The sequence below is a fragment of the Trichosurus vulpecula genome, chromosome 5 (genome assembly GCF_011100635.1).
Source record: "Trichosurus vulpecula isolate mTriVul1 chromosome 5, mTriVul1.pri, whole genome shotgun sequence".
NCBI lineage: Eukaryota > Metazoa > Chordata > Mammalia > Diprotodontia > Phalangeridae > Trichosurus > Trichosurus vulpecula.
The window spans coordinates 212,882,140-212,910,079 of NC_050577.1; the positions used below are offsets into that span (position 1 = coordinate 212,882,140).

A 27,940-nucleotide genomic window follows, 5' to 3' on the forward strand; every position below is an offset into this window, starting at 1 on the left:
AAGTCACACATTGTGACACCCTTTGACCCTGAACAAGATATATAAACCCAGAGGTTGACATTCTTGTTTGGTGCTCTCAGTCACTGGAAGAGTGGCATTGGACTCTGGGCAGCTGTTTTAAGAGCCCCTGGCTTGTAAGTTCAGATGTTGATGCTTTCCTGGTAACTATGAATTGTGATTTGTTCTGTTTATATTGTGTATGTTTGTAATTCATTTGTATTTGTTTTGAAGCTCAAGTTGCTGGCTTTTCCTCCTGAACTAATTGAATGATATTTGTATGTTGCATTAAAGTAAGATTGTCAACCCCTTAATGTTGCTTTCCTTAGTAAAGCAGATTAAAATAACCTGTGTTAGTGGCCTTCTGTGTGCTGGTTGTTGTTGGTTTTACACAACCATCGTAGCTGCTAGTCAAACTGTTGCTACACAAAGGCACATCACACACTCCTCTTTATCCTCTTCCTTTCTCTTTTTGATGCACCCTCCCATTTTTATAATTTAGTTAGATTAAAAAAAATCCATCAGGACCAGGAATTTTTTCTTTTGTAAGTTCTTTTAAAACTAGTTCTATTTCCTTTTCTGTGATTGGGTTATTTAACATCTCCGTCTGGTCTCCTGGCAGTTTGGGCATTTTACATTTTTGAAGTTATTCCTGTATTTCTTTTGTGTCCTTGATTTTTTTAGCATATAATTGCAAAATCTGTTTTGAGTATTTGTTTTATTTCTCCTAGTTTTGTTGTGATTTCACCTTGCTCATTTGTTATTTTACTGATTTGCTCTTCTGTCTTCTTGTTTTAAGGTATATTACCCAGAGATTTATCAATTTTATTAATCTGTTTTAAAATTCAACTGTGTTTTATTATCATTTCTATAGAATTTTTTTTGTTTCCTATTCATTTCTCCTATTTTTAATATCTCCTTTTTCATCCTTTATAAAATGTTTGTTTATTTGGTGGCTTTCTAATTTTTAAAAGTACATTCAGTTCATTAAACCTCTCTTTTTATTTTACTAATGTCTATTTATAGGGCTATGATTTTTTTCCCTGAGGACTGATTTAACCACATCCAGAAATTATGACATGTTGCAATATTAGAATTTTCTTTGACACTATTACTAATTGTTTCTATGATTTCATCTTTGACCTATTGTTAAGTTTCCATTTAGGAGACTTTATGTCCCCTGAACAAATGACTATTTTTGGTTGCATTATGGTGTGAGGGATATATTACTATTACTACCTTTTTACATTTGTTTTCAGTGTTTCTGTGGCCTAATTCATGATCAGTTTTTGTAGAAGTTCTATGTGATGCTAAGAAATAAATATTCTATAGAATGTGCTGTAAGTCTTTTAGTTCTAGTTTCCTTAGCAGTTTGTTCAGAAGCATATTTGCTTTTTTGTTTATCTTTATGTTGGACTTATCCATAACTGAGCAAAAGACATTGAAGTGTCCTGTCATGTGTCACTGTCTATGTAGTCTTATAGTCTAACTAATGTTTCATTTATGAATTTGCATGCTATGGCATTTGCAGTGTATAAGTTTAGTATTATTATTGCTCTGTTGCCTGTGGTTCCTTTCAGCATAATATAATTTCCTTGTTGATTTCTTTTTTAAAAAAAGTTTACTTTTGCTTTTTGTGATAGCATGATTGCAACTCCTGCTTTTTTTAAAATTAATAATAATTTCTTTTTTCCAATCCTTTAGTTTTATTCTATCTATGTCTTTGTTTTTTAAGTGTGTTTAAGGAACAGATTGTAAGGTATTGTTTTCTTATCCAATCTGTGACTCTTTTTCAGTTCGTTGAGTTATTTTATCATTCACATTTAAAGCTATGAGTTATGTTTATATTTCCCTCCATCTCTAATATTATTTTTTGAGTTATGATTTCTCCCCTCTTCCTCTGTAAATATAGTACTATATCTCTTTAGTTACTGTAACTTATTCTTTTTTATTATGACTCTATTACTAATGGCTTTTTTCTCCTCATCTCTGAACTCTTCCAACTCCCATTTGTTACTCCTTTGCCTTTGGTGTTTTGCTTGATCATTCCTTTTTATTTCCTGCTTTTAGCTTTTTATTTAATTCTTCTGTCTTTTTTCTTCTCAGTTAGTCAAGTAGGTTCTTCCATCCTCTCCTCCCCTTCAGTTAGTTCTTTTCATTAGTTTTTTTATTTTAATTTTTTTGCATCCTTTTCCTGAGAGTAGTTCTCTTTCTGTTTACTCATTCTCTTGTTCATGGCCCCTATGCCTATCTAGTCCCCCTCTATTCTATCCATTCTACATTGAATTAAAACTCTTCTGATTTCCCCTGTAAGTAGTTTTTGTCTCTCTCCTGTAGAGCTCAACCTGGCCACACCCTATTTTCCTTTGTACCACACCCAGAAAATTCCAATTTCTGCCTTTGATAGAGAGTATATTGCCTCAAGGCAGAACTTCTCCCTTTCCCCCAATAACACCCCCCACATGCTTGAATATACAGCCATGTACTGACCTATGCCCTCCTTCTTGTCACCTTCCTTCTCCATTTGACTCAAAGTCTCCTCCATGTGTCCAAACCCACTCCTCCAGTCACTAGTTGCTCCCAGGAGCATATGAAGGTGTATGCTCAAATGGGCATATGAAGAAGTGTGCTCTAAATCACTTTTGATTAGAGAAATTGTTGCAACAATTTGGATAGCAGCTGTTGTGGGGGGTGAAAGATCATCACAAGCCCAACAATAAAAATGCTGCCAGCACAGGTTCTAAGGAGAGTAGCATTAATGGGTTAACAATCTTATTTCAAACCAACATAAAAATATCATTCACTTAGTTCAGGGGCACCCTGAACTTCAGAGCAAATACAAACAAATTACAAACATCAACAGACAGACCTTGTCTGATTCAAATCTCAATTCATAGTTACCAGGGTTTAACAAAGTCCCAGCATCCAGGTTTACAAGCTGGCAGGCTCTTAACTACTGCTGCCCAGAGTCTCCACATCAACTCCTGTTTCAACAGTCTGGCTAGTAGCTGTTGTAGGGGTGAAAGACCAACACAAACCCAACAACAGGCACACTACCAGCACACTTCAAAAGCCCAGGTTCTTTTGATCTGCTTTAGTAAGGAAAGCAATGTTAAGGGATTGACAAGTTTACTTTAATTCAGCATACAAATACCATTCACTTAGTTCAGGGCAAAAAAGCCAGCATCCTGAACTTCAGAGCAAATACAAACAAATTACAAACATCAACAGACAGACCAAATACAGATTCATAGTTACCAACATCTAGGTTAAGCCTGGGAGCTCATAACAAGGGCTGGCCCAGAGTCACGCATGCCATCACTGCCGTGGGAAAGAGCTCCCAAGAAGAGAAAGCCAATCCCTGGTTTTATATCTTTTTCAGTGTCAAGGGTGAGTCACACATGCGACTCACCCACATAACCTAGAATCATCACAGTGACTCACCCATGTGACCTAGAATCATCACAAAGAGGCAACTTGAACCCCCATTGTCTAAAAACCTCTGATGTCCCAAAGATGTCACTCAAACTCATGTGTAAACTAGGCCCTCCCCTGAGTCAAGGAGGCACCAAGGACACCCAAATCTAATCAAGGAAACAAAGGCCAAACTCTTCAAGGGCACTTGGTTGAACTGAGTGCTAAGGGCCCATTTTGCTTACCAACACAATGCACCTCCAGCAGTGAGAGCCCCAAGCAAATAGCTCTGTTCTCTCTTTTTATACAGTCTTTGGACATCATCAAATGTCATCTGAGCAACCAGAACTTAGGTGCCTACCATTGGCTCTGGTCTTAGCAACTCCCCTTAGGACCCTGAAGGCTTCATGACAACATAAGCTTAGCACCCTGTAGAGAGGGGTTTGGGCCTGGGATTTAGCATCTAGTAAGACTCAGTCAAAGACACCCAACTTAATTGATATTACAGAAATGCAAATCAAAACAACTCTGATATACCACCTCATATACATCAGATTGGCAAATATAACAAAAAAAAGAAAATGATAAATATTGGAGAAGTGGGAAAATTGGGACACAAACGCACTGCTGGTGGAGTTTTGACATGATCCAACCATTCTGAAGAGTAATTTGGAACTATGCCCAAAGGGCAACCAAACTGTGCACACCCTTACCACTACTAGGTCTGTATCCCAAAGAGATCATAAAAATGGAGAAAGGAACTACATGTGAAAAAATATTTATAGCAGCTCCTTTCATGGTGGCAAAATATTGGAATGCCATTGCATAATAAGAAATGATGAGTAGGCAGATTTCAGAAAAACCTGGAAAGACTTGTACAAACTGACACAAAGTGATAGAATCAGGAAAACATTGTACACAGTATCAGTAACATTTTGTGATCTTCTCAGCAGCACAAGAATCAAAGACAAGTACAAAACACTCACAAACGAAAATGCTATCCACTTCCAGATATGAACTGATGGACACTGAATGCAGATCCAAGCATATCTTTTTCACTTACTTTATTCCTTCTCATGATTTATTTTCCCTTTTGATCTGTTTTTTCTTCCACAACTGTGACTACCATGGAAATATATTTTATGTGATAGCACATGTATAAACTGCATCAAACTGCATACTATTTTCAGAAGAGGGGAGGAGAGGGAAGAAGAAAACTTTGAAATTCAAAATCTTGTAAAAACAAATGCTAAAAATTTTCCTAATATGTATTTCAGGAGGAAAGTAAAATACAATTAAAATAATTTTCAAAAATTTTAAAAAGCACTGGGGGGTCTCGGGGGCTTAAATAAAAGGTATGAGGACTGTAAAATTTTTCTTTATTAGAAATTTATTTCCTAGTTCTGTAGAAATGGTTGTATTAGATGTTCTCTATCATTTAATAACTTACTTGTGGACTAAAGGATATAAATGTTGTATAAAGTCTGCCAATTCTGTTTAAACTAGATTATTTGGGTTTATTATGTTAGTCAGTGGACCAAATAAGAAAGGATTTTCAAATGCACTGATATTTTTTTCTTTTTTTCATATTTCTGAGGCAGGAATTTTTTAAAATTTATTTTTAGTTTTCAACATTCATTTCCACAAGATGTTGAGTTACAAATTTTCTCCCCATCTCTACCCTCCCTCCCACCCCAGGATGGCATATATTCTGATTGCCCCTTTACCCAGTCTGCCCTCCCTTCTATCACCCCACTCTCCCCCTTTTCCCTTACTTTCTTGTAGGGTCAGATAGATTTCTATACCCCATTACCTGTGTATCTTATTTCTTAGTTTTAACATTTATTTTTTATTTATTTATTTTTCTTTTTTTTAAATTTATTTAGTTTTCAGCATTGATCTTCACAAGAGTTTGAATTACAAATTTTCTCCCCACTTATACCCTCCCCCCCACTCCAAGATGGCATATATTCTGGTTGCCCTGTTCCCCAGTCAGCCCTCCCTTCTGTCACCCCACTCCCCTCCCATCCCCTTTTCCCTTCCTTTCTTGTAGGGCAAGATAAATTTCTATGCCCCATTGCCTGTGTATCTTATTTTCTAGTTGCACGCAAAAACTTTGTTTTTATTTTTGAACATCTGTTTTTAAAACTTTGAGTTCCAAATTCTCTCCCTTCTTCCCTTCCCATCCACCCTCCCTAAGAAGTCAAGCAATTCAACATAGGCCACATGCGTATCATTTTGTATAACCCTTCCACAATACTCATGTTGTGAAAGACTAACTATATTTTGCTCCTTCCTAACCTATCCCCCTTTATTGAATTTTCTCCCTTGGCCCTGTCCCCTTTCCAAAGTTTTTGTTTTTGATTACCTCCACCCCATCTGCCCTCCCTTCTATCATCCCCCCCCCCTTTTTTATCTTCTTCCTCCTTTTTTCCTGTGAGGTAAGATACCCAAATGAGTATGTATGGTATTCCCTCCTCAGGTCAAACTTGATGAGAGCAAGATTCACTCATTCCCCCTCACCTGCCTTCTCTTCTCTTCCTACAGAACTGCTTTTTCTTGCCTCTTTTATGCAAGATAATTTACCCCATTCTATCTCTCCCTATCTCCCTCTCTCAATATATTCCTCTCTCATCCCTTAATTTGATTTTATTTCTTTTAGATATCTTCCCTTCATCTTCAACTCACCCTGTGCCTGCTATGTCTCTCTATATATACACATACATATATACATATATACACACTCACATATACACATATATACATAAAGATATATATATATATGTATATATATATGTATATGCATATTCCCTTCAGCTACCCTAATACTGAGGTCTCATGAATCATACACATCATGTTTCCATGTAGGAATGTAAACAAAACAGTTCAACTTTAGTAACTCCCTTGCAATTTCTTTTTCTTGTTCTTTTCCTTGATTACCTTTTCATGCTTCTCTTGATTCTTGTGTTTGAAAGTCAAATTTTCTATTCAGCTCTGGTCTTTTCACTGAGAAAGCTTGAAAGTCCTCTATTTTATTGAAAATCCCTATTTTGCCTTGGAGCATGATACTCAGTTTTGCTGGGTAGGTGATTCTTGGTTTTAATCCTGTCTCCATTGACCTCCGGAATATCGTATTCCAAGCCCTTCGATCTCTTAATGTAGAAGCTGCTAGATCTTGGGTTATTCTGATTGTGTTTCCACAATACTCAAATCATTTCTTTCTGGCTGCTTGCAGTATTTTCTGCTTGATCTGGGAGATCAGGAATTTGGTGACATTATTCCTAGGAGATTTCTTTTTGGGATCTATTTGAGGAGGCTATCGGTGGATTCTTTCAATTTCTCTTTTGCCCTGTGGCTCTAGAATTTCAGGGCGGTTCTCCTTGATAATTTCTTGAAAGATGATATCGAGGCTCTTTTTTTGATCATGGCTTTCAGGTAGTCCAATAATTTTTAAATTATCTCTCCTGGATCTATTTTCCAGGTCAGTGGTTTTTCGAATGAGATATTTCACATTGTCTTCCATTTTTTCATTCCTTTGGTTCTGTTTTATAATATCTTGATTTCTCATCAAGTCACTAGCTTCCACTTGCTTCAATCTAATTTTTAAGGTAGTATTTTCTTCAGTGGTCTTTTGGACCTCCTTTTCCATTTGGCTAATTCTACCTTTCAAGGCATTCTTCTCCTCATTGGCTTTTGGGAGCTCTTTTGCCATTTGAGTTAGTCTATTTTTTAAGGTGTTGTTTTCTTCAGTGTATTTTTCAGTATTTTTTTTGGGTCTCCTTTAGCAAGTCATTGACTTGTTTTTCATGGTTTTCTCGCATCCTTCTCATTTCTCTTCCCAATTTTTCCTCTACTTCTCTAACTTGCTTTTCTGAATCCTTTTTGAGCTCTTCCATGGCCTGAGACCAGTTCATGTTTTTCTTGGAGGCTTTTGTTGTAGGCTCTTTGACTTTGTTGACTTCTTCTGTCTGTATGTTTTGGTCTTCTTTGTCACCAAAGAAAGATTCCAGAGTCTGAAACTGAATCTGGGTGCGTTTTCTCTGTCTGCCCATATTCCCAGCCAACTAACTTGACCCTTGAATTTTTCAGTGGGGTATGACTCTTGTAGAGTTAAGAGAACTATGTTCCAAGCCTGGGGGGATGCGCCAGTTCTGCCACACCAGCACTCCTCCTTCCCCAAGAACCCCCAACCTGGACTGGATTTAGATCTTCAGCAGGCTCTTCACTCCTGCTCTGATCTGCCACTTAATTCCTCCCACCAGGTGGGCCTGGGGCCAGAAGCAACTGCACCTGTAGTTCTGTAGCTGCCCCACCTCCTCTGCCCCCGGGGCGGTGGCCAAACCGTGAACTTCTTTTTAAACTCTGTCCCCAGCATCTTTTCCCACTAACCTTCTCTGTTGTCTTTGGTGTTTGTGGGTTGAGAAGTCTGGTAACTGCTGCAGCTCACTGATTCAGGGCGCTAGGGCCCGCTCCGCCCAGCTCCTGGTCTGGTTGGTCCATGCTGCCCATCCTGGTCTCTGCTCCACTCCGCTCTGCTCCGTTCTCAGCTCTGTGCAGTATAGACCTCACCCAGAGACCATCCAGGCTGTCCTGGGCTGGAGCCCTGCCTCCCCATGCTATTTTCTGGGTTCTGCAGTTCTAGAATTGGTTCAGAGACATTTTTTATAGGTTTTTGGAGGGGCTCGGTGCGGAGCTCACACTAGTCCCTCCTTTCCAGCCGCCAACATTTATTTTTAGTACTTTGAATTCCAAATTATCTCCCTTCTTCCCTCCCCACTCACCCTCCTTGAGAAGGTAAGCAATTCAATATAGGTTATGCATGTTTTGTTATGCAAAACACTTTCATATTAGTCATGTTGTGAAAGACTAACCATATTTCCCTCCATCCTATCCCATCTCTCATTTATTCAATTTTCTCCTTTGACCCTGTCCCTTCTCAAAAGTGTTTGCTTTTGACTATACCCTCCCCAATCAGCCCTCCCTTCCATCATTCCCCTCTTATCCCCTTCCCACCTACTTTGCTGTAGGGTGAGATACCCCACTGAGTGTGTATATTATTCCATCCTTAAGCCAAATCCAATGAGAGAAAAGTCTACTCATTCCCTTTCACCTACCCCCTCTTCCCTTGCATTATAACAGCTTTTTCTTGCCTCTTTTATGTAAGATAACTACCCATTCTATCTCTCCCTTTCTCCTTCTCACCATATATTCATTTCTCACCCCCTAATTTCAATTTTTTAGATATCACCCCTTCATATTCAACTTGCCCTGTGCCCTCTGTGTGTGTGTGTATCATACATACATATATATATATATATGTTCCTTCAACTACTGTAATACTGAGAAAGGTCTCATGAGTTACAAATATCATCTTTCCATGTAGAAATGTAAACAGTTGAACTTCAGTAGGTCCCTTATACTTTTTATTTCCTGTTTACCTTTTCATGCTGCTCTTGAGTCTTGTATTTGAAAGTCAAATTTTCTATTCAGCTCTGTTTTTTTTTTTCATCAAGAATCTTGAAAGGCCTCTATTTCATTGAAAATCCACATTTTGCCCTGAAGTATTATGCTCAGTTTTGCAGGGTAGGTGATTCATGGTTTTAATTCTAGCTCCTTTGACCTCCAGAATATCATATTGTAAGCCCTTCAGTCCCCTAATGTAGAAGCTGCTAGATCTTGTGTTAACCTGATTGTGTTCCCACAATACTCAAATTGTTTCTTTCTGGTTGTTTGCCGTATATTCTCCTTCACCTGAGAACTCTGGAATTTGCCTACAATATTCCCAGGAGTTTTTGGTTTGGGATCTTTTTCAAGAGTTGATCAGTGGAATCTTTCAATTTCTAATTTACCCTCCAGTTCTAGAATATCAGGGCAGTTTGTCTTGATAATTTCTTGAAAGATGATGTCTAGGCTCTTTTTTTGATCATGTCTTTCAGGTAGTCCAGTACTTTTTAAATTATCTCTCCTGGATCTATTCTCCAGGTCAGTGGTTTTTCCAATGAGATATTTCATATTGTCTTCCATTTTTTCATTCCTTTGGTTCTGTTTTATAATGTCTTGGTTTCTCATAAAGTCACTCACTTCCACTTGCTCCATTCGAATTTTTAAGGCATTATTTTCTTCTGTGATCTTTTGGACCTACGTTTCCATTGGCTAATTCTGCCTTTTAAAGCATTCTCCTCCATATTGGTTTTTTGGAGCTCTTTTGCCATTTGGGTTAGTCAATTTTTAAGGTGTTATTTTCTTTAATATTTTTGGGGTCTCTTTTAGCAAGCTGTTGACTCATTTCTCATGATTTTCTTGCATCATTCTCATTTCTCTTCCCAATTTTTTCTCTACTTTTCTAACTTGATTTTCCAAATCCTTTTTGAGGTCTTCCAGGGCCTAAGACCAATTCATATTTTTCTTAGAGGCTTTGCATGTAGTATCTTTGACTTTGTTGTCTTTTTCTGACTGTATGTTTTGATCTTCTTTGTTACCAAAGTAAGATTCTATAGTCTGAGGTATTTTTTTTATGCTGTCTGTTCATCTTCCCAGCTAATTACTGGACTTTTGAGCTCTTTGTTAAGATACGACTGCTTCCAGAGTGGGGAGTGCTCTATCCCAAGCTTCACAGGTTTTGTGCTGCTGTTTTCAGAGCTATATGTAGGCACCTGTAAATTTTCAATTCTTCTGAGGTGGTATGATCCAAGTACAGGTGTTTACTTCTCTCCTGGTTTATGCTCTGGTCTGTGAGTTACCACAAGCATTCTTTTCTGCTATGTAATTACCAGGAGGACTCTCTGTCCACAGCCACAATAAGCTCTGCCACACTAGTGCTTCTACTCACCCCAGGACCACCAATGAGGACTGTGCCCCAGATCTAAGTAGTGCAAAGGAAGAGAATACTGCCTCAGCCCCAGCAAAGAGATCCCTGCACTCCCACTCTGATCAGCCACTTGATTCCTTCCACCATCTGTGGGCCTGGAGCTCCTGAAGCAGCTGCCACTGCCACTGCTGCTGCAGCTACTTCCATCAGACCATGCCCTTCTCTCCCCCACATCCAACAGAGTTTTCCCACTGACCTGCTAAGTTGTCTTTGGTGTTTGTGGGTTAAGAAGTCTGGAAACTGTCACAGCCAGTGATTCAATGCCCTGAGGTCAGTTCCACTTATTCTGCTCTGGCCTAGTCTATGTCAGCACAGCCCACACTGGTCTATGTTCCACTTCCAGCATGGTGTGATAGACCCTTCTCAGTGACCATCCAGGCCATCTTGGGCTGGAGACTTGTTTCACTCTGTCATTTCATGGGTTCTGTAGCTCTAGTATCTGTTTAGAGTGATGTTTTACAGGTGTTTGGAGGGATTTGGGGAAGAGCTTAAGCAAGTCCCTGCTTTCACTCCACCATCTTGGCTCTGCCCCCTGCACTGATTTTTTTCAAGAAAGCATTTGAATGCATTGTATTTGGTATTGTATTTATTCAATAAAGTATTTAATTAGTGCTAAGTGTGAGATGGACCCTGTTGCTAAGCCCCTGCAAACAATCATAAACTAGGTAGGGTTTAACCCAGTAAAATTGCCATTTCTTAATAAAGTTTGAGTGTTCAATAAATTACCTGTATATTCACTTTGGAAGAAAAGTGTAACCCTGGGCAAATAACTAAATCCTGATTGCCTCTCAGAAAAAATAAAGGCAGCTAGGTGGTACAGTGGATAGAGCATGAGCCCTGAAGTCAGAAGACCTTAGTTCAAATCTGGCCTCAGACACTTGGCAGTTACTAGCTGTGTGACCTGGGCAAATTACTTAACCCCAATTGCCTCACACACAAAAATTCAATCCAGCGATACCAGTGCTAGGTCTATATCCCAAAGACATCCCAGAAAAGGGGAAGACCTATTTGTACAAAAATATTTATAGCAGCTCTTTTTGTGGTGGCTAACAATTGGGGAATGGCTCAACAAGCCATGGTATATGATTGTTATGGAATATTATTGTGCTATAAGAAAAAAAGAGAAAGAAAAACCTAGAAAGACTTAACATGAAGTGATGCATAGTGAAGTGAGCAGAACCAGGAGAACATTGTACACAGTAACAGCAACACTCTTGGATGAAGAATTGTGAATGACTTAGCTATACGATGATCCAAGACAATCCCAAAGGACTATTAATGAAGCATACTATCCACCTTCCGAGAAAGAACTGATATTGTTTTAGACTGTTTTTCACACTCTTTCATTTTTTTGAGTCTTCTTTTATGAAAAGGAAAAAATATATATAATTGCATATATATAAAACCTATATTTGATTGCTTACCATTTCAGGGAGGACAAAGGGCAGGGAGGAAGGGTGGGATAGTATTTGAAACTCAAATCTTTAAATAAAAAAATGTTAAAAAAAGAAAGAAAAAAAAAAAGAAAGGGGCTAAGCTAGATGGCCTTTAAAATAAAATACGAAAAAATTTCAAAATAGCACTCTGAACCTCAAAGCAAAAGATACCCCTTATCCTATGAGATGGACGTCAGTTCAAGAACCCCCATGACACAAGTTAAGACAAAGAAAGAAACCTAAAATTCCAGCAAGGGGACTGAGCCTTGTATTGTGTCATGTTCCCAATTCAGTCACTTGAGATAGAAAGATGAATAAACATAAGATATATTTCAACAGATCCAAATATGCCAAAAAAACCCAATCTTGAACGACAGAATAATTTTATAACACCTGCAAGCAAAGACTCAAAAGAAAAATCAGATTTTTCACAGGGATTGCAAGTGGAAATGAATCAAAGGATTAAAAAAATGAAATCTCCGGAATAAAGTATTTAAAGATGAATTAAAGAAATGATAAATCTTATCCAAGCGGCAGAATTCCTGAAAATTGAAACTGAATAATGGAAATAAAAAGCTCCATAAGATAGGAGAAAATATGAAGTATCTCACCTCAAAAAACACCATCTTGTAAAATAGGTCAATGAGAAATAATTTGAAACTCACAAGAATCATTAAAGGTGTAGTTTTTTTTAATTTCAAAAGCATAGACCCTAACTTTCATGAAATCGCAGGTGAAAACTGCTCATCTATTAGAACCAGAGGACAAAGTGAAAATTGAAAGAGTTTATTGATACTACCTGAAACTCAAGGTATGAAAGGACATGGACACTTGGGGATTAATTTTGCTTTGTTACAAAGGAGCTTTTCCCTCTCTCTCTTTTCTTCATTGGAGTCAGGTTAGAGAGAGAGAGGGATAACAGTGATGATTGGAAGAGAGGGAGGAGGAGGAGGAGAACAAGGAGGAAAAGATTCAAACATTTTTAAAAAGTGCACAAAGGGGTACATGACATAAGTCAGAAGGAAGTGCAAACTAACTAGAAAGTTTTGAAAACAATGGGTTGGTTTTATTATATACTAAAAATACCAGTTCTTAGATTCTTATACATATTTTGCATTATTTTCTATATAGAAATCCTCTTTTTGTCATTTTTATATTTAGAATTAGGCAAAACTTATTAAATAAGAGAGAAAATTAAATCAATTCCTTAGCTATCTTTTATATGAGACTATTCAGTGAAACTTTCTGAAATTGTCCAGTTAACAATTTTTCTTCTAATTTGAATTTCATTGATTTTATTTCTGCTAAAACATTTTAATTTTCCTAATCAAAATTGCCCCTTTTATTTTTTTATGATCCTCTCTATCTTTTTATTGGTCTTGATCTTTCTCCTCTCTCACTTTCTCCTCTCATTTGTTTATAATGTGAGCTTCTTAATCTATCATTTGGTGCTTCTATGGTAGATGGTGTGATATGTTGGTATAAATCTACCTTCTATCAAACTCATTCCAGTTTTCCCAGCATTTGTTGTCTAATGCTAAGTCTTGACTTGAGTAGCATGGTCTTTATGTTTATCAAGCACTATGCTACTATTTTGTTTTGCTTGTGTATTTTGTGAAGCTGATTTGTTCTATTGACTGACCTTCCTACTTATTTTTAGACTTCTTTCTTCTTTTTTCATTTTTCCTCTTGAGATTCTTGACTTTTTGTTCCTCCAGATTAATGTCATTATTATTTATTCTACCTCTCTAATGGTGTTATATGGTAACCATGTCATAGTGATGTTCTTCATCTGATCTGAACATGATTGACCAATTTATACTGCCACAACTATACTGAGGGTGGTACAAAGTTGTAATATAAATATAATGCCTGGGAAAAGGAAACACAATCAAGGAAATGGTTGAAGCTTACCACAGTAACCTAACTGCGACTGGAACATTCTAGGAACATGTAGTAGGAATTGAGGAGGTGTCCATCTATTGTTCTTCCTAGAGACATCATTCTTTCTTACGGGAAGGCATTTTAATTTAATTTCTTCAGTTTGGCAATACCTAATCTACCTAGAGACCTTTGTAGTAATGTCAGAATTTTAGAATCACAGCCAAATAAGATGTAAATCCAGATCTTGTTTCAAAAGGAAATAATCCCAGATGTCAGGGACTTCTTCATATTCTATCAGTATGAGTGACTAACTTCCCTTAGATGCTAAGAACATCCTTATAGAGGTCAAACATCTTGAAATAGACTTTCTTTTACTGTGTAGGGGACAAATAAATAGTTGTTTATTAACTTTTTTTTAGTATGGCCAAGTATAACTCCCATGGATTAGGATAATAACACAGCTAAGGGATAATGAGAAGCCTCCAAACTTCTTGAGAATTAGTCAGTTACACAACCAACTGAACTTGTTTGGAGTCTTCACATATCCTATCAACTGTTTATTTGCATGTAACTACAAATGATCGGTGAGGTTGCCCAGGGAAAGATGCAGCATTTCTGTCCTATTTGGACAAATGCCTCCTTTTGCTAATTAGGACATTTAAACAGTCTAATGTACATAATATACAAAGGAATGGAATAAAGTAGAATTTCTCATATCCTCAGTGTCCATACATACAGTCCACATGCTGGTCAGGGTTAGGTTTTTGGAAAGGGACAAAATTATTATCAAAGATCCCAAAGTTCATTTATACTCCTCAAGAATGGAAGCATGTATGTAATATGAATCGCAAATACAGTCACAAAATGTATTTTGCTATGGTGATGATAGTGAGGAGAATGTGGTATTAACCTTTACAGTGGAATTACTGATAGGCTTTAACATGGACCCAATCACTGGGCTCAATGAGATGGCAGAGTTCCTCTGGTTCTTTGGAAAAGGCAGTTCATATCTCAATATTATAGGCTTGGACTAATTTCATTACTGCCTTACAATAATTCAAAACAGTAGCATCAACTACTTTTAGGTCAAAGAATTGGCTTCCCCTTAATATGTGCAATAAGTCCAGTTTTCCTCTTGGTAATAGTGTTTCTATGTAGAATGCCTATGGACAAAACATTTGATTGATTAAGTTCAGTTTTTATCACAATTGGTAGCTAATTTAAATTTTTAAACCCATTTCATTCTATTTTGCTCCTGCAGTTTTAGAGTGATATATGCAGTGAAATTGTTATTGGATCTGCAATACTTTGCAGATTTCCTTGTGCAGTTTGTCCTGTAACATATGTAGCTCTTTCACGATGGATAGATAGAGGGGCTCCAAATCTCCTGAATACTCTTAAAGTCTTTCTGATTGTATCATTATCTGCTTTCATGGAGGGATGGGCTTCAATACATGCTAAATATATGCCCGCTATACAATAGTATCTAAGCATATAAATCAATCTGTTTGTATAGAAGATCTGCATGTCGGGCATGAGTGAGCAGTATTCTTCACTCTTACAAGTTTTCCCACATTATAGCTCTGACAAAGAGATCAGCTCAACTACTATTGTTGGATAATAAGAGAAAAATTAGGAGCAAATCAAGTGTTATAACTATTTTAATTATCATGTCTTCCTCCATGCCTTGATGCACAAAAATTAGTAGCCATTTGTTGCAACCATACACCATGGATACTCAGGGTATAAAAGATAGTTTGCCAATCTCCTCCAGATGTCTTTGTCAACTTCTGTGTACTGGTTTTGGAGAACAGAAGCATCTTTATTGGTCAAGGGATTTTACTGTAATAGAGGGAAGACAGCTTTGAATTAACAGCAACAAACAAAACCCTGTAAGGGATTGATAGTCTTCACTCATCATTAGTAGGTTGCGGGAAGATGCTGGCATGCTATAACTTAGAAGAGCCAATTTTGCCACAAATACAGTAAAACTTAAAAATGCACCAGTCGAAAAAGAAATAAGAATTACTTGTTGAACTCTCCAATCAGCCCAGGATCTACAGAAGACCCTCAGAACCCAAAGGTAGACAAGCCATAATAGGTGGAAAGGGAGAGGCTGCTGTGTAACCTGAGCTTAATGGGAGGAGAAAAGCTTTAGGTAAGTAATGACCAGTAATGAACAAGATAAAGCATCCTATAGGAGCTCCAGATAGGATTACAGTGCTCTACCTGTGTCCACAACTCCAAGGCCATGGGGAAAGACCAGCCAAAGAAATCCCCAAAGTTTATGGAGGGAGCCCAGCATAGGGGAGTAATCCCTGAACCCAGCAACAGGAGGAAGGACCCCAGGCAGAGCCTACTATAGGAGGAATACCCTGAGCCCTGCAGCAAGAGAAACAGGGAACTACACTTGGGGAAAAAGGAGGAGAGAGATATCAGTATCATATATTAGTGGTACATAGGATGAAGGAAATATAAATAGAGGAAAAGGTTAGGGGATAGGCATCTTATGAATATCGTTTCTTCTAAATGAGATAAAAATGACTGAAAACAATTATTACCTCCCTGTGCTCCTGATAGAGAAATACATTAAACTCAAAAGGGAAATAGGAGATGATAGGGACAAAGGAAAAGGAGGAAAGGGTCTAAGAGGAAGCACAGAACAATTAAGTAATAGTCATAAACAAAACAAATTTAAATGCTAGCAACAGGAAATTGAGAGGATGGGTGAAAAGAGAAGGAAGAAAATAAAAACCTAGAGTCAAGGACAGGGCAAGGGAAAGAGAAGAACCATCTCAATGATAGATCACAACTGTCAAGCAAGCTCCCTCTCTTTCTTATTTGGGAAGAGGAGGTGGCAATGAAGATTAAAAGAATAACAAGACAAGAATGAGGGAAAACATATTGGATAGATTCTAATTTTTAATCTATTCTGCTATCTTTTTTGTTTTATGGACAAGTTAATCCCATTCACATTCAGTTGTGATTGCTATCTCTGTATTATCCTCTATCTTATTCTCATATTTATCCTCTTGCTTACCCTGTCCCATCCTCAAGCATCTGGTTTTCTTCAGACCACTACCCCCTTTTAATTTATCCTTCTTCTTATCTTCCACCCACCCTTTTCCTTATCTCCTCCCCCTCTTACTTCCATATTAGGTAAAATGAATTTCTATATCCAATTGTGTGTTTATGGATATGTATACATACACATGCTTCATGCACACAAAGAAGAGTGAGAAAAGAGGGATGCACTGGGAGAAGGGGTAGTGGAGATGAGGAATGGGGGGAAATATCTTACACAAAACAGGTATATAAAAGAGTTTATAAAGTGGAGAGGAAAATGGAAGGAGAAGTGGGTTATGCTTGAATCTCATACTCATCTGAACTAGTTCAAGGAGAGAAGAATATACACATTAACACATATCTATATGCATTCATATGTATATATTCTCTCTCTCTCTCTCTCTCTCTCTCTCTCTCTCTCTCTCTCTCTCTCTCTTTCTCTCTCTCTCCCCCTCTCCCTCTCCCTCTCCCTCTCTCCTTCTATCTGTTTATCTATCTATTATGCTATTGGTAAAGGAAGAGTTCTTGATGAAGAAGTGACTGAGAATATAAAACAAGATAAAATAGACAACTTTGATTACATATGAGATAACTTTTTGCATAAACTAATCTAATGTACTTCAAATTAGAAGGGAAATCATGAACTGGAAAAAGTCTTTGCAGCAAGTTTTACTGATAAAGGTCTCATTTCCAAGATATGTAATTCAAATGTATAAAACTAAGCATGTGTAATTTAAATGTATAAAACTAAGGACCATTCCCCAATAGATAATGAGCCAAAGATAGTTTTTTTTTCCAAAGGAATAAATATAAGCTATCTACAACCATATAAAAATAACTAATATTTAACAAAATGCAAATTAAAGCAACTTTGATTTTCTACTTCATACCCATCAGTCTGGTCAAGACACGAAAAGAGGAAAACAACAAATGTTGGGGAAAAAGGAACACTAATGCATCATTGGTAGATCTTTGAATTGGTCCAGCTATTCTGGAAGTAGTTAATAACTATGTCCTAAAAGTCAGCAAACTGTGCAAACTCTGAGACCTAGTATATATATCACTACAAGATTTATGCCCCTCCCCCAAGAATCAAAAAGAGGAAGAGGACCTATATATGCCCAAATACATAAAGCAGCTCTTATTGTGATAGCCCAAAATTGGAAACTAAGGGAATAGTCTCCAAATGGGCCTGTGGGCAAATGAATGTAGTAGAATAGTATTAGACCATAAAAAGTTATAAAATGAACAGATTGCGATAAAACTGGGAAGACCTCTATGAATTGATAAAGAGTGAAGTAAGGAAAACCAGATCAATTTATACAAGAACAACATTATGGAAGAAAACAACCTTGAAAACCTCTGATCAGCATAATAATAAACCAAGTCCAAATGGCTGCCGATGAAACCTGATCCTCACCTGCATTGTAGAGATGATAAAGTTAAATTGCAGAAAGAGGCACACATTTTAAGGCATGGATTTTATCTTTTTTCTTTTTGACCATTTGGGGGAAGGGGAACAGAGGGAGGAACAGACTATAAATGCATATAAAAATTAATATTATTTACAGAAAAATAGTTTTCTATGGGGACTTGGATTTGAAAGTCTGATGTTATATACAAATCTCTTTTGCCCTGGGTAAACATCAGAAAATTTTTTTTAAATGAACAGAAATTTAAAAAGGATAGAATACAAACTGTTAATAACTACATGAAAAGATACTCAAATATCCTCATGATAAATAAATGAAAATCAAAACAACCTTAGCATATCCCACTAGCATGACAAAATAGTTTTTACAAAATATAAAATTCAATACTAGTAGGATTATTAAGAAAAACACTATTTTGGAACTACAGAATAGTATAAATATTTTGGAGATTAATATGACAATATGCCATAAGAATTGCAGATCTGATTATGCTTTTCAATCCAGGCATCCGTTTGTTAGGACTTTATCACAAAACATAATAAAAGGGAATTATCTGTTGAACATATTTATGGCTGACATCTTTATGTAAGATAAAATGGAAATGCCTGATATTCATGTGTAATAGAAAAGAGATGAGTAAAATATTCCATTAAATGATAATCATGTATCATATAAGAAAATATAGAAAGATCAATCTGAGGTAATACAGAGAGAAATAAACTATAAAAATTGTATATGCAGTAGTTTAAAAATATATTTTAAAAAGAATAGAAAGAAATAGGTCCAAAGATGGCAAATCTTCAAAACATCCTGGAAAATAACAAGAAAAAAGTATTTTTCATTTTTGCTCTATATTTACCAGTCTGACTCTGCTTCATTTAAAGTTAATACTATGAAGGTAAAGCTTTGCCCTTTTTTACACCTATGTTTATTTAATTCATTTTGTTAACAACAATTTTTCATAATTTTTTCCTTTAGAATTATTTTGTTAAATCATAAATGTGCAACAGCTTCTTAACTCCACACACACAGTTGAATTTTTTAAAGGAAAACATTATGTCTTATTACACCATGATCTTGCTAAAACTTTGAGAAAAATCTTAAAAAAGAAGGTTTCACATGTCACCTGAAACTTACACATTTAACATTATCAAAGAAGGAATGCTTCTACACTCTTACAAAGACCACTAGAAAGAAACAACAATTAAAAAGCTAAGAAACTGTCTTAAAGGCATTTTTTTTGGTGTTTTTTTTTTGTGTGTGTTTTTTACAATCCTTCCTCCACAGTAAGGTAATGTTATTAAATAATCCAATCCATTCATAAAATCTCTCTGCATCTGCTCTGGTGTCTTCTGCCATACCACTGCATATTTATGCGTGACTAAAATAAGAGTTTCCTTAACATTGTTATTTCAATAACCTGAAGCTGTTCTGTTACCTCTGGGCTCCCATTCTCTCCTATTTATACAGTGAAGCCCATGGCCAACAGGCAGAAAAAAGTATGGAATGCTTCACAAATTTGCATGTCATCCTTGCATAGGGGCCATGCTAATCTTCTCTGTATCATTCCAATTTTAGTATATGTGCTACTGAAGTGAGCACAATTGTTCACAATTTAAATATATATACAGTTCTTTAAATTAAAAATAAAATTATAAAATTGTAGTGTAATTATACATTATAGAAATATATGTTGAACATATTAGGCATAATATTTGACTTTTATATGCGTATCCATAATAACTATATTAAATTGTATAATTATATGTTTTGTATGATTATAAAATTATATAACAAAAAAGAACTGGAGGTGAATTCTGGTTTTGTTTTTCTTTAGTTAGTAAATTTCATTTAAATTTTAGTGTATAGTATATATATATATGTTGGTGTTTTTATTGAGGTCTTTTGTTGACAGTTATAACTTTAGATAGTAAGAAAACAGTCAATTTTGAGATGAGAATGTGATAATAATGACATTATCTAATTATCTAACATTATCTAATCAACTAAATTACTTTTCATTTCTTCCACTTCTGGTTGGTTACTTTCACTGAATATGGACAGAATATCTCTTGAATAAGCTTCTAGTAATGCTTCTAGTAGTGCTAAAGCAGTTTAAATGATGTGAATATAAAAAAATCTCCATTCAATGAATTTAATCTTTTCCAGTATTTAATGTTCCAGACATTGACATGTTTAGGAAAAAAATTATAACAGTGTTTTCCTTTCTAGGAAAGCATAGAGCTGGGTGAAATCATGTTTTCCCTTTGTTATTTACCTACGGCCGGGCGTATGACATTAACAGTCATTAAGTGCAGAAATCTCAAGGCAATGGATATCACAGGTTCATCAGGTATGTACACATTCCAATCTTTAGATCAAGATTCCTGCTTCAAAATGAAACATACCACTGGTCTATATATCTAGCTGTCATTCCACTAAGTACATATTCTTTTTTTTAAAGCAGAATAAAGGCAGTGAACACAATTGAAAAATAAATTATGAATTTTAAATTTTGTTTAAAATGGAAGCCTTATAAGGTCTACTTCAGCTCTACAGTTCTGTCTTTCCAGAGCTACTATTTTTGTTTTGTCTTCAGAACTATGTTCATATTTTTTTCATCCTCATAGCTGTTATTCAGTAAATTCTCAGGAAGAATTATTTTAAACCAAAAGAGCAATTTAATTGCTTGAAGATGAATCTCTTCTTGATCCACATTGCCATCTATGTAAGTTAGAAACTTTTGACAACATGCTTAGAATGAATTTATTTCTTTTATCTACATTATAGGCACATGACCATATTACAACATTTACTGTTTTCATTTGTAATCTTGTTGCATTTCCAAACCAGCAAACTGGAGAAGTAGTAGTATCTGATTACTCAGTAGAAACAGATGATTATAGCTCTGCCTGGTGGAGATTTAAACATCATATGCCCTTTATATTTGTGTTTTAATCACAACAGCTGTGATTATTTGTTTTCCTATGTCCTGTTAATTTAACTGATATAATCATGGCATAGAATGTGGGGCAGGAGGGTGAGGGAAGCTGGCATCAGAGTTCCAGTTCTGCCTCTGACACACTATGTGACCATGGACAACTTAACCTCTCAGTGCCACAGCAGTGAAATCTCTATGACATACATTTAAGTTACTTATCTGTATCATATCAGGAGTTATCCACATTGAAGAAGTCAGAAACACACACACACACACACACGTACACACACCAGCCAGTTGTGTGGCACCTGTCATTTCATTACTGCAAAGTACTCTTCCAGTGGAGAAACTCCCTCTTCTAATGAAAATCATCATTTGCCATGCAACTTATCATGCCAGAGAGTTGCCTAGGGCACTGAGAGTTTGAGTGACTTCACAAGGATGAAGCCAATGTATGTCAGACAGGACTTGAACTCAGGTCTATCTGACCCTTAGCCTGGCTTTTTCTTCATTACAACAAGATACCTCTCTATATACACTCACACAATACATACATATGTATATACATATATGCATGCATATATACATATGTGCATATGAAGTTCAAGAATGTACTAAACTTAGAAATTTATTTGAAATAGTAAATGGCAGTGCGGAAATAGAAGTCTTTTACTCTGAAGGTTCAATCTAAATATTTATGAGATAGAAAAAGAGGTTATAATTTTAATAATTTCCCCCAGATTATCTATACATAAAACCATCACTACCATGCATCCCACAGTTTCTTTGGAGAAGAAATCATGGTAGTCAGAGTTGAAATGCTGAAAGAAACATTTAACATTGCTTTTGGGGATCTGTGAACTATTTATTCTACTCCTTATGCTGTTACTCAATGTAAACTGTTTGTCGGGTATGGAAAACTATGTATTTCTTCCACACAAAAGAAATTTGTAAAACACAAAAGGCTCCTAAGTACCTATTGACAATGATTTAAATGTGAAACAGTAACTTCTAACTACTATTATACTCTTTTGGGAAGTGGATGACTAAAACAATAAAACATGAGACATAGCTCCCTTACATTATAGTTAGCATTTAATAGTTAGCATGGTATATGGGATATTCATGGAAGACTAGCACCTCTGGTGTAAACAAGTCCTTTTCAGTGCTGCTTATCCAGCTTCTCTGGTGTCCACCTGTCGCCAAACTCTGTAGCCCCAAGAGCTATAGTACATGCAGTAGCCTTACCCCAATAAAACCATCTTGGCAGACAAGATAAACCAGATTGAGGGTAACTGACAGGCATCACACCCATCAATGAGTTTGCCTACCTACCCAAACACGTGTAGACTTCCCCAGTGGTCATGAAGGCAGCTGAAGCAGATACGGTGGAGCACTTAGAGCTTGGTCATATATTGAAGACTCTAGAGCCATCCACTGCATCTAGGATCATTTCCTGTCGTCCTGACTTTTGTCTTGCCACTGGACTTTGATGATGCTGGAAGAGAATGAGGCTGACAGCTATGCAACTCTGCTTCACTTAAATCCAATCCATACGCAAGTCATCACCTTATGATATCATTGGTCCTCTTTGAAAATGGAGGAACAAAACATACTTAGAATTAATATAATACTTTAAGATTTGCAAAGTGCTTTCCATTTATTATCACATTTGATCCGTGTCTTCTGTCAGTGCAGGCTAGGAATTGTGGTTATTTTCTTCTCAAAGAAGCATAGTGGTAACTATAGAGGGCAAATCCCATAGTGTAGCTTGACACTGATTAAGGGATACCAGAATTCATGAGTTCCACTCATAACAAGTTCAAGCAGAAGAGGATCAGTGTTAGGTTCACCTAGGCAACCGGGTTTAAAGGAAGCATAACTATAAGAGTTGGGGAGAGAAAGAAAATATCCTCCCTCCCCCATGTTAAGTCCCACACCTTTCTGGGAATGAAAGGTTAAGCATCAGAGGGTAGTCAACCATTTTAGCACCTACTGAGCATGCAGCCCTTAGTGCCTCTGTGGTCAAACCTGTTTGATGAAGCCCCTTCCCCTTGCTGTTGTCATGGGGTCAAAGGATTGTTGCTTCATATTGGAAATCCATTTCTTTTATTTCTGACTTATTAATCATGGCACACTAGAAAGGGACAGAGTAAATATGTGACCAGAAGTTGCCTAACTTCAAAGATAGTACATATAGCACTGGAAGGAGCTCAACTCCAGCCATGCTTCATAGGTCATACGTTATCCAGAGCCAATCAAAGGTATTCCCCTGATTATATCCAGTGTTGAATTGGGGATCAGTGAGTCAAGGTCTAAATCTTTTGACTCTAGCTGGTTGAATACAAGCAAATCATTTCACCTCTCAGACTCATTTTCTTTAAGTAGAGATAAGAATATGCGTATATTTTCTTGTTTATTGTGATAAAAACATTTCATTATAATTTAGAGCACTGTATAAATGTAAATAATTGAGTCAGGAAAAGCCAAGTGTAATAGTAATTAAGGTGGGACTTTTTGCTGTTGCTTTAATGATTCTGGCCTTTGTTTGAATGGGACAGATAATGTGGGATGTTTTTGTATTTCTCAGCACTGAGACAATTGGGAGCCATTGATTTGTATCTGATGTGATATTGGGGGTGGGGAACTTCTCCATGCCCAGCCTGGGTGAGGTCAGGGCCCCCTGAAAAGGATATATAAGGCTTCTTTATACTTACAGTTTTATAATTTTTTTTTTACTTTCAGATCCATATGTAAAAGTGTCATTGATGTGTGAGGGTCGAAGATTGAAAAAAAGAAAAACAAGTACCAAAAAAAATACTTTAAATCCAGTTTATAATGAGGCCATCATTTTTGATATTCCTCCTGAGAATGTGGACCAGGTCAGCCTCTTGATTGCTGTCATGGATTATGATAGGTAAGTATCTTTTCCTGTGTAAACAGTCTTTTCAGAACTGCATTATAAGATTTTAGGCTATACATATCCAAATTTAAAGCTTTTTTTTTTAAAGTAATGGCAGTAATTCTAAACAGTATTGGCTAGTGGGAAAAAGCACTATGCCAGAAGGTAGCTAGTAGCTATATGTTGGGACAAGTTAATTGCACTGGAGTTAATTTTTTCAATCTCTAAAATGAAGTATTTGCCATCAGTCCTCTATGATGGTAAGAAACAAAAAGTAAGTATTGGAGATGAGGATAGATTTAATCCATTCTTCAAAGTGCAAAACTCACCTTAATGCCATTTTACATATCATACATGTTCAAAAATCTAGCCCATTACTTAACCAAATTAAGCACATACTTTTGACCAAGTATTCGAGGTCCATTATAATCTAACACAACATGTCTTTCACTATTCTCCTACACAAAATCTTCTCCAATCCAGAAACATTGGTGTACTGTTGAGAGTGCCTTCCTTTTCTCCCGATCTCCTCTTCCACATATATATACATGTGTTTACTATGATGTTTTATTGTTTTAAATAAAATTACATAAGATGGGTATGACCCTGTATGACTTTATTTGACTAATTTGTTCTATAGAAAGCTTTATTCTATACAATATGCATATATACTCACATAAAAACCAATATTATGTGTATGTATTACATGCATATATATGAATATATGCATACATATACACATACATACAAATACACACATGCATATGCATATGCACATGTGTATGTGTGTGTATAGAGGTGTACGTATATACGTACATACATAATACATATGTACATACATACATACATACATACATATCCCTTTCACATTGTGACTTTCCCTATCATGGTTTTGCTATGTTGTGGGTCGGCATAATAAATTAAATGGGAATTTTGGGGGTGTTTTGTGGAAGCCACAGACAGCATCCAAAGCCAGCAGATTACACAGAGCCTATGACCAAATGCTTAACCCAAATTTTACAATAAGGTACTATAAATACCCCATAAAAGAAAAAGAAAAAATTCAGACTTCTTCTCTGGTACAAGGGGAGGGCCAAAAATGCAATCTGGATTTTTCAGATTGTGGGGGTGCCACATCCCTAATACCACCATGTGGAAGGGATAAATACTACATACATGTATGCATACAAGGGATAGATACAGATATAGATACAGATACAGATAAATATACATACATAGATGTATACATACATATAAACACACAAGTGAACAAGTTTGTTAAAGTTGGTATGTGTGGTCATTTCTAGAAAGAAATTTGCCATGCAAACTCTTAGTCAGGAAACTAATTTGCATTATAACATTGTTTCTATGGGAAGAAATCAGACTGTGTTTATATCATTAGACTCATTTATACCTTTTCAAGGTAAATAATTGTGAGGATCCCTATTATTGTGTGCTGGTATTTCTCATATTCTTTTGAAACTATACATAATTCAGGCACAAGTAAAAGGATTCATGTATATAGACACATGGATGATTCTCAGGCATTACAAAGGTGATACTATATATTACACATTGGAACATCTTAAATTTGCAGATTTAGTATTAATTAAGCTCTGGCTAAGTTAAATTAATTATAATAAACTAGACTTACTAAAACAAAATTTTAGTTTCATTGATTTTCATATTTTCTGATGTATGGAAATGTATTTACCTTTGAAAATAAGATTAAAAGTATAATCTTAATTATTCGTAGGGTAGGACACAATGAGGTAATTGGAATATGTAGGACGGGACTGGATGCTGAAGGTCTTGGAAGAGATCATTGGAATGAAATGCTAGCCTATCACAGAAAACCAATAACTCATTGGCATGCATTGCTAGAAGTAAGTTAACTTTCAAGGTTCTGATCTATGTTTTGTCTGTTAGCACTTTTTGTTGTCAAAAGCAAAACAGACTCATGAGGAGGGACAGAGTAACAAACAAAAGTATAAATAGAAGAAAATAGAGAAAAATACACAGCCACCATAACTGCAAATGTAAGTGGAATGAATTCACCCACAAAATGGAAGAGAATAGTGTAATGAATTAGAAACCAGAATACAACAATATGCTGTTTACATGAGAAACACCTGCAAAAGAGTTTTTTTAAGTTTTTATATTTTATTTTTTCCAATTACGTGTACAAATAATTTCAACATTCATTTTTTAAAATCTTGAGTCCCTAATTGTCTCTCTCCCTCTTCCTCTTCCCCCTTCCCTGAGAAGGCAAGTAGTTTGATACAGATTATACATGTGCAGTCATGCAAAATATATTTCTATATTATCTATGTTGTGAAAAAAAACAGACCAAAAAGAAAAAAAAACAATTTAAGTATGCTTCAATATGCATTCACACTCCATTAATTTATCTCTGGAAACGTATAACATTTTTTATCATAAGTCATTCAGAATTGTCTTGGATCATTGTATTGCTGAGAATAGCTAAGTCATTATACAATATTGCTGTTACTATGTACAGTGTTCTGGTTCTGCTCACTTCACTTTGCATCACTTTATGTATGTCTCTCCAGGTTTTTCTGAAAGCATCTGCACAATAATAGCATAGTATTAAAGCACAATACTACTCCATCACAATCTTATACCATAATTTCTTTAGTCATTCCCCAATTGATGGACATCCCCTCAATTTCCAATTCTCCCCAAAAAGAGCTGCTATAAATACTTTGTACACATAGGTCCTTTTTCTTCCATCTCTTTAGGGTACAGACCTAATAGTGGTGTTGCTGAGACAGAAAGTATGTATAGTTTTAAAGCCATTTGGGCATAGGTCCAAATTGTTGTCCAGAATGGTTGGACTAGCTCACAATTCCACCAACAGTGCATTAGTGTCCCAGTTTTTCCACATCCCTTACAATGTTTTTCATTTTCCTTTTCCATCGTATTGGTATAACACATGTGGGATATGCCTCAGTTGTTTGGGTCTAAGAAAAACAGCTTAAGTATCACTTTATGTATAAGGTCTTTCCTGATCTCAGTTACATTTTTCTGCTTTGGATGTGTCTATAAATTTGTATCTCATCACACCTCTAAGCTCTTGTGGGCAGAGACTGTTTTGCTTTTGTATTTTTATCCCTAGAGTAATACAATGTCTCACATATATTAGGCACTTAAAATGATTGATTTGAATCTATCCCGGAACAGTTGTCTATTAACATAAAATTGCCAGGATTCTTTAGGAAATGCACACTGTAGATCAGGTATAGGAAAATGTTTATTTCCTTCATACACAAAAGGAATGTTAAAAAACAGATTCAAGCCTGAATTGATCAAAGTAACCATGAAGCACTTGTGTAACTATTATACTCTCCCAGGAGTTAAATACTAGAATCATCAAAACATTAAGCATTTTGTAGGCAGCCAAATAGGCATTTCACCCTTGATTGGACTTTGCACTCTCTGTTGAAGGTGCATGTCTTTTGGCAAGTCTGGCCAAGGGTTGGGATCCTCATCTTATTCTCCAAGAAGTGCTATAGTAGCTGTAGGAGACATCTCCCAAAGTGCAACCAACACCAACTGAGGAACCCAGGAACTTTCACCTCAATCTCACAATATTGGCTCTAAAACTAGAAATGTCCATCTCTGGATTGCTGTTTAGGCACCTTTACTCAGGGAAAGAAACACAAAGGAGAAGAAGCAGTTGTATCCCTACTCTAGATGCTATTAGTGAATGGTGGCTATTTCTGTCAGAGCTGAGAAGGGCAGCACACACACCTTTTCACAGGAAATCCTATTGAGAGTTAAATGACACACTTTCCAGGGAAAGGAGTCATTCATTTTAATGTTTACTGAGTGGATAGATCTTCCTAGTTTGTTGAAAAGTCTTCTCTAATGAAGTTTTGATGCAGATTTCCCTACTTCAGCCTTAGAAGTAAAATGTTAGGCCAAGGGACCACTTAGGGTTTCCTACATGATCCCATAGATTCAAGTCTTTCTTGA

At 36.2% G+C, this 27,940-nt stretch overlaps 1 protein-coding gene and 1 non-coding gene across 2 annotated transcripts in view; one reads left to right on the forward strand and one right to left on the reverse strand.

Annotated features, from left to right (window-relative positions):
* The window catches only part of SYT10 (synaptotagmin 10), a 93,573-nt gene extending 67,737 nt beyond the window's left edge, over positions 1-25,836 (forward strand). The window contains exons 4-6 of the mRNA XM_036760702.1: positions 20,331-20,451; positions 23,785-23,956; positions 25,698-25,836. Of these exons, the coding sequence (XP_036616597.1) occupies positions 20,331-20,451; positions 23,785-23,956; positions 25,698-25,836 (432 nt within the window). The remainder of the gene's footprint in view (positions 1-20,330; positions 20,452-23,784; positions 23,957-25,697) is intronic.
* Positions 19,594-19,700, reverse strand: LOC118852516. The gene has a single exon (XR_005010588.1). It is a non-coding gene; the product is annotated as a U6 spliceosomal RNA (small nuclear RNA).
* Positions 25,837-27,940: the final 2,104 nt, after the last annotated feature.